This window comes from Homalodisca vitripennis, chromosome 4 (genome assembly GCF_021130785.1).
Source record: "Homalodisca vitripennis isolate AUS2020 chromosome 4, UT_GWSS_2.1, whole genome shotgun sequence".
Lineage (NCBI taxonomy): Eukaryota > Metazoa > Arthropoda > Insecta > Hemiptera > Cicadellidae > Homalodisca > Homalodisca vitripennis.
Window position 1 is genome coordinate 80,989,614 of NC_060210.1, and position 13,309 is coordinate 81,002,922.

The window sequence follows — 13,309 nt, forward strand, 5'->3', positions numbered from 1 at the left end:
AATATTGTTTAATAGTAATATTTTTAGACTGGAAGTAGGGTATAACAGCTTGAGTTTATTTTCTTATTATTTCAGAAACGGATTAACGTGTTACAGTATAGTAATTTAACACTAAAGTTGGTGTATTAAATAGTAAAGCACGGTTAGCATTTAAAACTTATTAACAATCTCTCAATCACTCGGACTGATTACAAGTTTTGAACTAAGTACAGCTTTCAAACTTAAACGTTTATACATTTTCTTGGTCAGAGCAATTATGGAAACTGAACTGCAAGCACCAGAAATAACTTAAACTGAAAGTAAATTACATAGGCTTGAAGTAGACAGTTCTTACTGATGTAGACTTCTCAGACCTATCTGTATACTGTCTTGATTAGGGAAACAAGGTAAACTTAACAATAGCACCATATATACCTGACTGGAAGTAGGATCGCAATGGCTGGTAGTAGATGCTTTATGGCCGAAGAAGGCATTCCAGTTTGTATATATTTTTCAGTGCAACATCCAAACTCAACAATTGCACCAGAAAATATTTCAGGTTGTATTTATACAAATATTTTAAATGTTTTATATAATTCTATTTGGTTTCAGAAGTCGGAATGCTACGTTTGGTACCACACTCTGAACTGATGCCAAAAAACGTGGATGGGGAGGAGGGACTTGGCAGCAGCGAAGGCGGGGCCAGTGGCGAGGCAAGCATCATCGAAGAGGGAGACAATGAAAACAACAATGAGAGTTTCATCGAGGAAGTGAAGAACTCCATTGGTGAAATGGAAGGAGAGCAAGGCCCGTTTGGAGTGGGGCCATGTTTTTCCGAGCCTCCCCCTGCCAGGCCCGCGCCCACTCGCAGACGCATCCGTCGCCGAGCCACCTCCTCCTCTGATCCAGCAGAGCAGCTCACTGAGATGTCAGTCCGAGGTCTCAACCTTTTCCGCTACGCGTCTGTTTCTGAAGGAGTCTACAAGTGTATGGAGTGCGAAAAAGCAGATATATTGAAAACATTTAAAAATAAATATAGCTTCCAAAGACATGCATTCCTGTATCACGAGGGCCATCATAGAAAAGTGTTTCCTTGCCCTGTATGTTCAAAAGAATTTTCCAGACCCGATAAAATGAAAAATCACATGAAAACAGTTCACGACTGTTTCATGCCAAAAGATTGTGTTTTCCCTCCGGCAGTAGGGTTTTTTCTGCCCCCATAACTAGCAGTGTGTGGTAAACCACAAGACAATTCGCAACTCAATATATCTGCTTTAAGAGAAGCAATTGCACAAAAATTGGCTTAACCATTTGACTGTAGCTTTTGTAACATGTTTACCAGATTGCTTTATTTAACAAAACAGTTAAGTTTTATAATTTTTACAAAGATGCAAAATAATGCACAAAGCACAGATAATTTAATCCAAAAGCCTTAAAGTAAATATAGTAGAAGTGACATCACTTTGTAAAAAAAATGTTGTAGAACTGTGAAAACTACACCAATCACACATTTCTGTTTGACTAACCTGGATTGTTTGCACACTGCTACTTCTTGTGTAGGCATAATCTAGTAAATGAATTGTCTGTGCTAAAGTGCGGTTACTTTATAACATTGTGCAATGATATGTCATTAATGTTATTTTTTAATCTTTACACTTTTAAACTTTTACTGAGATTTAAATGTTGCTGGAAAGGAGAAAGCATGTTGATTATTAATAATGGAAAAAATTGTAAATTAGTAATTACAGAAGACTTAAAAGAAAACAAAATTTAAAATTCTAAATAAATTTCAAAACACAATGTAACACTTTTGGTCCCAGCAGTTAATCTACAACAAGTGTAATTATCCTGGTCCGCAATACTCACATGGGGTCGAGAGTGTTAACAAATGATCAATTTATAAGTTTTAGCAATACAAATGACCATAGTCTCTCGTTATGTACTAATCAATACACCTCGAAGTGACAATGTGTTTTTAAACTTTAATATTGAAACTACATTTTGCATACATGTGATAAAATATCTACCAAAAAATACTAAACTGCAATTATTCTACAATTCTGTTAAATGTATAGGTAAGTTAAAAGGGCTGGGAAGTTGGAACAACTGTTTGTTGTTAGTGGGTGAATTTTAATTGTTAAGGAATTAATTTGATAAAATATCAGATTATGACATTTAAACAATTTTGTGACAGAGCTTCTCTTTTCCAGCACAACTTTTTGCCCTTATTAATATTTCCACATCTAGCATGAATATTTTTATTTGTAGGCCTGTTCATTTTCTCTTTGTGATATAGATTTTAGTTAATGCCTGTGATTAATTTACCATCTGTATTCTGACTTTGATTTCAGAGTAGATGTACTGTTTCCGGTGAATATTCCAAACCTATTTTGTTAATTTCATATTTGACTGTGTACTTTTGTATTGTAAAAGCAGTGTTGTTAATGTTATGATTTTTTAATTTTTATATAAAATTACGAGTAATCTTTTAATCACTTATAAATTAATATGTACCTCTCAAAATCGATTTTTGTGTGGTCATATTAATAAAAGTTTATAATTATATTATTGATATACTGGTTTATTGCTTCAAAAATCTATGATTGCTTGATTACAGTAATTTTGCTGGTATGTTTATTTGAACAGGTTAGTGTACACAGAGTTTAATGTGTACTAAAGTTCCTGAATTTCCAATTTTTCTTATCTTTCTGATTTAAAGTGCAAGTTTTCATGATAAATATTTTAATAAAGAAATATAGGGAAAATACTAGAACCAAGACAACGAAGGGAATTGGATATTAGAAATGTTATGATTTTATGAAATTAATATCAACTAAGTCGATTTATTTGTGACTCTCCAACTAACTATATTTCTTTCTTCGGAAAGTATTTCAGATGCCAATATCGAAAAATTCGTTCATAATAAGTAATATAACATTGCTATTTAAAAATGAAGTTAACAAGTTTATAATTCATTTTTGTTATTTATAGCTTTTAATTATTTGAACAATTAAATACAGTTTATTTGTTACCGCATCTTGCATGTTTCTCTTTTCCGATTGTGGAAATGTTCTTTTGGGCAATACCACTTAAATTGTGGTCTTATAAGTAGTTTTTCCATTTTCTTATTAAATTGAGTTGCCTCCTGCCTTGTGAAGTCTATTGCTATAATTTATCTGGAACATTTATTTTTTAATTGGCTGCCATCGTTGTAAAAAGTAGGACTTAATTTTTCATATTTTTATAAGTCTGTTAAATTAAGTTTTAAATTTAAAGATATTTCAGATTTTTTAACATGAATCAAGGCTGGTGTATGTATATAGTAATAATAGATGACAGCCAGCTTTGATCTGTGTATGCACACCAAGTAAATATTCCAATTAAATTGAAGCTTTAGGCAATCCAACTCACTCAATACAAATTTGTGTTAAGAGGTGATTGTAGTTTTGGTTGAGTTGGATATACCACGAACACTGTTAGATTTTAATATTTTGTAAATATTTATAAATATGTCATTGTTACATTAATAACAAATTTATATAAATACAAATTTATATACTTATATTTATATATTAAACTTATTACACCTTACAAAGGTTAATTGGAACGAATAATGAACAGCAAAGAGCTACCTTAGCGAGGTGAAGTTAGCAGCGCTCTGTAGGCGCTAATGTTGGTGATAATATTTAGCTTATTTATATTGTACAGTTGGCAGTCATGTATCATAGTAAACTTAGGTTTGGTGTGTCTGTCAGTACACTATGAACGTATGTGCAATGTTTTATTATTATTGGTTATAATTGACTGTTTTCGTTAACATATGGTTAACTTTTATGATTTAGTTAATTGTGTATATTGTTTATTTCTTAGTTTTTCATTAACCAAAATATCACACGTTTGTTTTACTCTTTGTTTTTATCACATCGGTTGTATCGTTTATTAATGTTGATCTGTTTTAAATGTGTTTTTATATGCAGGGGAATTATGTTAAGAGTTTATTGTATTTGTTTTATAAAATTCTGTTACTCTCTGTTGTTTTATATATTATTATGTGACTGCAATTCAATGTATTCATTAATGGTGCCTTATTGCTTATTGAGAAAAAATTCGACAGTGAAAAGTGTCAGACACCACACCATCATATATATATAATAATTGTTGTCCCCTTCATTGTGATTCCCCTGACTCCACCTCATTACTCACGGGCATTTTAGTGTTTTAGAATTTATTACTTCTAGTTAGTTGGGCTTTCAACTGTCTGGATAAGATTAAACTTATATTTGTCCACTAATGAGCCCTTTGTAACCTCTAAAATATTAAATATTGACTTGTTATTTATGTTTATTTTGTTAACTTTTTTCAGACAGTTAAAATTCAACTATTTTACTGTGTAATTACACTTTGGCTGAGACATTTTGTTATTAAATCTGTTTATATTTATATTTTTAAATGGCTGTGGTTTTTACTTTTCAAAATATGTAGTTGTTTACAATTTTGGATTAATTAGTCAGGTCTGTGAGAGCATCAGATTCAAGACGCTGTACTTGGAGGAAGGTGAAGTGAAACTAAACTCAGCATTCATAAGTATTATTTTATCCTAACATTTTAAAATTTACAATTTAAATAAACACATTTTTTAAAGTTCATTGTTCTGTGCATAAATATAAATTGGGGTAGGTAAATACATTTATGATTGTAAAAATTAACACATGAAATTGTAATAAATATTAACTGTATAACTTCACCTAATATAAAAATAATAATGATGTTAAGTTAATCATTTCCTAACAGATTAATATTTTATAAACTTGTTATGATGTTACAATACTACTAAATAGTATCAAGAACAAACAAAATTAAATTACAAAAATATAACACTAGTTGTAGATGCCTTAAGTTAAAACATGATTATGGAATTTGTGTCTTGTAATTCTTTGTCTAGTCATAATTTGAAATTGCAAAATCAACTAACACATAATATGTTTAGTTGCAAAATGTACTACCTGTATCTATTTATCAAAGACCACGGCCGCAGTATCCTGGTGCTAGCAAATGTACTCAGCCAAAGTGTTACTGTATAGTTCTATCCTGTTGGTCAACTGTGTTGAAGGTTGAGGGTTTAATGTGTTAGCTTTAGATTTTAAAATATTCTTCCATTAAAGAAAAGTAGCTTTTTATATGTATAGATTAGTTACCTCGTAAAACGTAATTTGGATTTAATCCATCTAGACACAACCAAAAACTAACAACATATTTTTAAGAGCACTTTCACATATTTAGGCATAGCAATAAAATTGTTAATTTTTAGATGTGACCAACAAGTTTTTGTAATATCTCTTCATATTGCGTGTGTTGAACCGGCCTAACTCTGTTACATTTTATGTTATTCTAATTTGTTACAGATATTGGCAAATAAAAATTAGATTATGTTTTAGTCATATATTTTGCTAGTTTTACATATTGATATTTATGTAATAAGTAATGTTGAAATCTAAATTAATCAAAACTTATGCTAATTTGAAAGTAGATAATAAATTGTAAAACAATTTATTTTTTGAGATTACATTTTTAAAATATTTCTTAACATTGTTTTGAGTTTATTTAATGAGATATTAATTCTAACTCTTAAATTGGCAGTTACATATTGTACCTCACATTATTTTTGCCATTTAAACCTTTCTGTAAAATTGTTTTATACAATTGAAAGTACTTGTTATTAGTATATATCATTGTGTTTATAAAACTTCAAAGAATAATACTTTATTATAACTTAATTGGTTCATAACATTTACAATAATTAAAAAGAATTGAAATGCTTGACAATTGTTTTGAAGACTGTAATCTTGTTCTAGTTATACATTATGTATAAAAAGTTTCTAAAAACCTGCAAAATATATTAAAGAATCAGAATTTTTTATGAATTAGAGAATGTATGTTTAAATGAAATACCACCGTATATGAGAAATGTTTGTAACAAACTATTTTTGAAAATAAAACAATGCAGAGTTATAAGCATAACATATTCAAATGTATAGTGTAAATAACTGAGATAAATCATAACACATACCTTATATTATATATTTGAGTACCACTAACATAAACCATTTTATGTCTTGTTATATTTTTACTGGCTTGAATTGTATGTAAACAATTCAATTAAAGTACTTTGTCATAATTGTGTAACAAACAAAATTGAATAAAAAATGTAGTTTACTTTGCATTATTAAATATCTGGAAGTTGTTGGGGTTTTTCCACTTAGATTTTTGTGGGTAGCAGCATATTCATACATGTTTGATAACAATATTTTTATCCAAAACCATTTGAAGAGTTGTAAACTGAACAATTTGTAACATCAGGAAAAAAATCATAAGATAAAACTACAAAAGAACAACACTTTTCTCCTGACCTACAAATAACATACTACAATATTCTCTCAGCTAGACAGGACTAACATCATTGGATCATAGAACACTAGTACTATACTATCTCTGTGACTATTCCCGCCTTATGCCATTCAGCACTAGAGCGCTCTAGGTAAAGTTGGCGGAACTATCAGATTGTGTTCTATTAGGGAGCTCACTTTATATGTTGAGTCACCCACATCTCATTCCACAAATTGTTTATATTCAATTAGACCAAATTGAATTAATGACTAAACCTCCAAAACATGACAAACATAAAGATCTACCATGTACCTTGGAGACTGATGCAAACAATGACAGCAGTTGAAGGGAACAAACTGTGCATGTTTGAGTCACACAGTTGGCTCATCCTACACAAGAAATAACTGGACAAGAGAAATAGTTCATGTGTGGCGTGAATCCTCTTTATTAAATAAATTTCTATCTACTTCAATCCCAACTAAATTATTTATAGAAAACTATTTAACTCTTAGCACGCCGTAGACGGAATAATCCGCGATGTTGTTAGGTCTTATAACGCCAAAGACGAAATAATCCACCGATCGATAAAAATATATTTTATTACTGTTTTTGAAGTTTATAATATAAGCTCAGTATATAAGCCACAATACTAAGTAATGTACTGTCTTGACCAAATAATCAAGTTGCAGCTGTCAGCTGGCTGTAGTAGGTAAACAATAAATTGTTTTGTTGCTGGCAGCTGTTCTCCCACTCCCGTCTGTACGCCGATGACGATACTATCCGCCATTACCGACTGTCAGTGGAGCAAGCATGCATTACATGTATTTAATGCAAGTGTTACATTATTGTAAAATTTTTTTGTGTTACTATTCATTAGGAATGAATAAAAAAAATAGCTTTAAGGAATTTTCAATTTCATTTTTTTACCTTAAATAAATGAGCATAATCTAAAAAAATACTAAATTTATATTGGCATTCAAAGGTTTAAAATATACATTCCACAAAATAGAGTAGGTAAGTTCGGTAACATCCGGTTGGGTTCTCAACTAATAATGTACTATGTCATCAGTGACTTATGCTATAATGAACTTGATATAAACATATTAATTCAACATTGACAGTGGTCTATAATCCTTATAAAATGCTGCAACCCACAGCAAAACATGTTCTGGAACAAAAACAACACTTTCAGATTTCCAAAGCTAGTCAAACTATCATAACAATGATAATAAGTCGAGACACTGGTAACCTAATACATACTAAATAAGTAAAGAAATTTAATTAATCTCAAATGATGACTGTTGACTGCCTTACAAGAGATGGTGCCTGTACTCAAGTTTCTTGAAAGTTGTCAGTTACAGCATTACCCAAAAATGAATTGGACACAAATATACTCAGCCTGAATAAGCATTTGAAACTAATAATTTGTAAATTTTAAATAATTGTGTATTTAAACAAATCAGACATAGGTATAATTGTTATGACAAAGGGTATTTATTTAATAATTGTTGCTAAAGAGGAAGAACATTTTTCCATTTAATTAATATGCTAACTACGTTTGTTTATGAAAGCTAGACATCTTTATTTAAATCTCAATTATACGTTTCTTCATTTTGAATTAACATTACATGACAACCTTCGAATTTAAATTTGTGAGGTTGCTTCTAGTTATCGAACCTCAAGCGCTCCTCAAAAATTAAAAGTAGTTTAAAATGTATTATCAAGTGATGTTTATGTATTTAGATACTCAAAAGTCATATATGGGTTGAACTGTGAAATAAATAGGTAATGAACATAGAACTTACTTTGTATAAATAATATCAACAATTAATTATATACAATGTTATAAAATTTAAGGTTAAAATTATTATTTGGCCAATTTTTAAATTTGTATTTAAGAAAGCATATGTTTACTGTTAATTAAAATTTTTGTTGTATAATCTGTATTGATTTCAAGGAGAGCATTCATTTGTTACAATTCCAGCCTTTTTCTTTAGTCAGTTGTATTTGTGTGAATGTAATAAATCCATCTCCTTTGTTGGTCGCATGATAGGTAATATTAATTTAGTTTAATGTAAAGACATTGTAATAGTTTTCTTTATTCTTTCTTCACTACCCGTTGTTCTTGTAATTTTTCTCAATGAATAAATATGAAATCTACCTCCGTAGTAAAACCATTCTCTCACATAACCCAAAACCTGACGGAAGATTTCTACTGGTGGGGAAAATAAAAAGTTAGTATGTTAATTACTAGTAATTAAGGTCGCTTAACTGGAGCTTTTATTATTGCATTAATTGAAATTTAAAGTTAAAATACTACATGAAAATTAGTACTAGTTAGGATATGAGTTATACTAATTTGGAAGCTTAACTCTTCCGTAAATCCTCCCTCCCCCACCAGCAAACGAATTTGCTTTACAAAATTATTCTTAGTTTGCTAAATAATTTGATTAATTCTAAAGTTCAATTTTAATTAAGGTTACTGAAGTTATTATAAGAAGTAAAAATATGAAAACTATTTAAAAAATCTTTTGAAAGATAGCAATCATTATTTTTTTAATTGGAATCTCAACTAAAGCTATTCCATAGATGCCGTAAACAATTTTCAGGTGTAACATATAACACACAATTCAACAAAAGAACAGTGCTTGTGTGCAGATCTCAAGAATTCAATGCCATCCTCCCCATACATAAAAGCTGTCAAATGCACCAGCTTATTGCACAAAATGGCTTTCAGTTGCTATAACATCCAGATAACAGATGGCCAATAACAACGAATAGAGCATAGCTGTTCTCTGACATTAAGTTAATATTCTCACACAATTTGTAAAAAAAAAAAAAAAAACAATAGTTTGTGATTGAGGACAATAACATTGATTGTAACATTTCCTGTTGTGTGTAGAGGCATCCTTACTGTTGGGGATTTCCCGTAACGTGCATGGGATGGGTTAATAATTGTTTATATTTAGGCAAGGCCAGATTAGACAAGATGTATGATTATTGAATTATTTAAGATAATCTGGATTGAAAATTCCAAATATGTATGGTAACCACTATGAAACACAAATAACTACAGTCAGTTACTGCTGTTACTGAAAATTACTAATATAATAAAAGAAACAAAAAAATATTTTGTTAAAAACATACCTTAATTCCACGTAGGTTTTGGTTGTAACCCAACAGTCTTTTGGGTGTATTAATGAAATAAATAATTGAAATGGAGTTCAGGTATGAGAGCTGCTCGGCAGTAAACAAATATATAAAAACCTGTTTTTTTTCATACAACAAAATGTTGTGGTTCTGTTTATAACATTGAATTGGGTGTACCTTCTTTGTGTATGTTTTTGTACATCGTTGTGTGTTTGCTAATAGGGATGGACTTGTTGGTTGGAAACAAACTGATGACCGATCGCTAAAATATGTTTACATCATACTTTATTTGTATAGAAATGTATGTCTTTTAAGGATACATGTTAGTCTCAATATTTTGTTATCGTGGATATGAATAGTTTGAAATTTGTTTTTAAAGATTTTAAATATATCTATATTATTAAAAGAATCTATATTTTGTACAGTAACTCTAGATATCTAAAACTATTGTTTTATAAAGATATTTGGTATTAATTGAAAGCTTATACACTCTAGATGTGTATTTTGTGGATTTTAAAATGTCTGACTAAGATTCTGCTCCATGTGTTTCCAAAGTTCTAATGTTATGAGAGTAATTTGATAAGTTAAAACAGCCATTTAAGAAAACACAGATGTGCTCAGATAGTTATTCTCAATGCATTAACCAACGTAATATCAGATGATTAGTTGAAGAAATTTTATACCACCTTATATTGTGATTTGTTTACATGATGGTTTAATAAAATATTCTAACGTTAAGGCTAAGTATACAGTATAAGCTTGCATAAAACTGTGGTTACTGGGTGAGAACTATTGTGATTACATTTTTAATGTAATGGGTTCGTCTGCTTAAGTTTATTCTAATTATTATCACAGACAATGACTGTAAGTTTGTTTCTCTGTGCTATAATTTAACTAACATTGTTCTAATGTTAATGCTCATATGATACTCAAAATACCCTTATTTTGACATTCGGGTTGGCTTATTTACAGGAGCTGAAGGAATAAAAATGGAGAAATTGGGCACTAATATAACTCAATGAATCATTTACTCTGTGACTACAGTTTGAGGAAACATGGGAACTTGGTGATCCTGTGACTATTTCTCACAAAGCAATGCACCAGACACAAAGTCTGTTTTTGATGGCACAAAACCCATAGAGGGAGCAGCAAGTCCATCTTGTACTGATGATAGATACAATAATGATTAGTTATATAAAGATTTATGTCATTTGTACATTGTACCAAAGAAAAAGGATGATAGGTATAACAAACATATATAAAAATATATATCAGTTTTACATATATTCATACTTTCCTAGACCCAATACTGAGAGTTCAAACCCAAACCCTATATTAACCCTAGTAGTGGCAGTCATTTGTTAATGGCAGGCTGTTTTTGTGTGTTGTAATGTATTTTTCTTGTTATTTAAAAATACATATGTAACAGCAATTATGGTATATTGTACATTGGTTTTTTTCAGAAAAGAGTAGAGAGTAACATTCTGTTCAGATAACTTATATTTATGATAGGTGTATATTTGTTTTATATATATATATATATATATATATATATAATTTACCTACATATTTTAATTTTTTTACATTAATTGCGTGGAACCATGGTTTGAAAATATTTTTATTCCTAAAACTTTGAAACTTCAAGATAGCCAAAGGTTGCCAAATATTATGTAGTTTTTGAAAATATATAGGTTTTTAGGAGTATATACAAAGAGACTAAAAATATGTGTGAAAACTTGAAAACGTGCCTAAAACCAAACTGAAAAAAACAGCAACTCTCAATTTGAAATTTAGTAATGAAAAACGTAATTGTTTTGAGCTATAGTAAAAAGAAACTTATTAAAAAGAAAGAATAAAGTAACAAAATTATATTTACGGTGATAAAATAAATCAATAATTAGTTTGTTTATTTTTTGTAATGGTTTTATTTCTGACTTGGGCTAAAACAAAACTACGAAATGCATCTAAATTTAGTAATGTAAAAATTTAGTAAATAATTCTGTTAGTATTATTTACTGAAACTACTCACATAAGAACATTAGAGGATCATACTGAACACGTTTTATGCAATAATCAATAAATATTTACAGTTAACAAACTTAATAAATGAACAAAATAACCAATTTAGTCAGTCAATAACTGTGCCGGGCTATAGCATCAGAGTTGAAAATAAATTCCAGTTTATAAAAAGCTGACTGCGTCATCCGTCCACTTGCTACAACTATTGATAAAACTGTCTGTAGACAGGACAGATTCTGATGTTTGCAATGGTGCTCAAATCACGTTAATATGACGAGTTTACGTACTATAATAATTGAAATAGTGACGCCATGACTATCGATGACTAATCGTCCATTGCCAACACTAGGTTTAAGAAAGACATCAAGCCGGGTGGTCCATGAAAGTAGTACGTGTTCTTTTACTGGATTCAACTAATTCTAAGCATTATGTATGTGATTGGTTGTGTGTGCTTCTGTCACATAAAAGCTACATATGATGGTGTTAAAATTTTGCATGAACACTGAAAAAAATTCAACTTTTTTAAATTTAATTTTTTATATAAAATACCCTTGCAAAACCTAGAAAAGTGACCTGCCAATAGAGGTAATTTAGTAGGCAATCCTGGAGTTAATATTATTACACTATTTAATTTACTATATATTGAAAACCTTATTTCACTCAATTAGCGTCGTACGTTGTCAATACAAAAAATCAAATACCAATTTGAGTAAACATCACCCTTTAGCATTAGAACAGGAACTGGAGCGAATGTGATGTGTACTTGAGGTGAAATAGTGTATTAAAATCAGTTTTTTGCACTTTCACTTTAAGTGGTCAACTCAACTGTCATGTAGTCAAACTTTGTTATAAAGAAATAAACTGAATGTAATCGTATTCCTTTTTCACTAGGATATTAATATAATTTTTCTCAAGAAAGACAATTTTTTAACTGACCAAAAACGGAAGAGGTTATACAATTTGACCTGATTCTCCGTCTCTTATGACTGATTTTCTGAAAGTACTGAACCGATTTTAATGAATCATTTTTGAAATAAAAGATTGCTGCCATTAGAGAGGGGCACTTTTTTAAGGATTGGAGCAATATATGACCAGTAAATAATATTGGAATTCACATATAAACCAATAATGTTAAAACCCTAGACAAATTAAATTGCAGATATATTATTGTCTAAAATTCTAAGAAATGCTGGAAAACAACTTTTTGTGTTTTACTTCAGGATGATGCCCTGTGGGAAGCTTCTTAGGCCACGTTAGGGCTCTAGATAATGCCCCACTAGGAGTCCTTTGAAAAAGAATAATTTGCTGAAATGTTTTCTTTTTCTATCAACATAACCTTTTTTTCTCAACCTACTCCCTCCTATCATCAAGAAGTGGAATCAAGAGACATTCAAGAAACTACAGGCTAACATGCTTGTATAGAGTCCATTTACACTATTGGAGAATTTTGCTCTATGACTATCTAATTATGACATAAATTGTATAATAATCTTGACTTTTATATTAATAATTTGCAATATTTTTGACATACATGGACCAATGTAAAAAATATTTGTAGTGACACTAATTTGAATTCAAGTCTTGAAGATGTCGAATAAAACATTCTGATTTCTTATATAAAGTAAAATCTTTTTACTCAAGTAATAGAACTATGAAAAGTGTTTTCTAATTTTTCAGCTAACAAAATATTAATTTCCAAATTCATACAAAAAGATTTCTAGCATTGCTGTAGATGGAGCTTATATTGGTCACTGTTAAATTACATTAAAAACATAAA

General features: G+C 29.8%; 1 protein-coding gene across 5 annotated transcripts in view; it reads left to right on the forward strand.

Annotated features, from left to right (window-relative positions):
• The window catches only part of LOC124359617 (protein tramtrack, alpha isoform-like), an 83,225-nt gene that overhangs the window by 63,160 nt on the left and 6,756 nt on the right, over nt 1–13,309 (forward strand). The window contains exon 7 of one of the 5 annotated variants that reach the window (XM_046812510.1): nt 592–8,524. The exons of the other annotated variants lie outside the window; for them this stretch is intronic. Coding sequence (XP_046668466.1) covers nt 592–1,202 — 611 coding nt within the window. The 3' untranslated portion in view covers nt 1,203–8,524. Of the gene's footprint in view, nt 1–591; nt 8,525–13,309 lie in introns of those variants that run through there. 5 annotated transcript variants of the gene reach the window in all.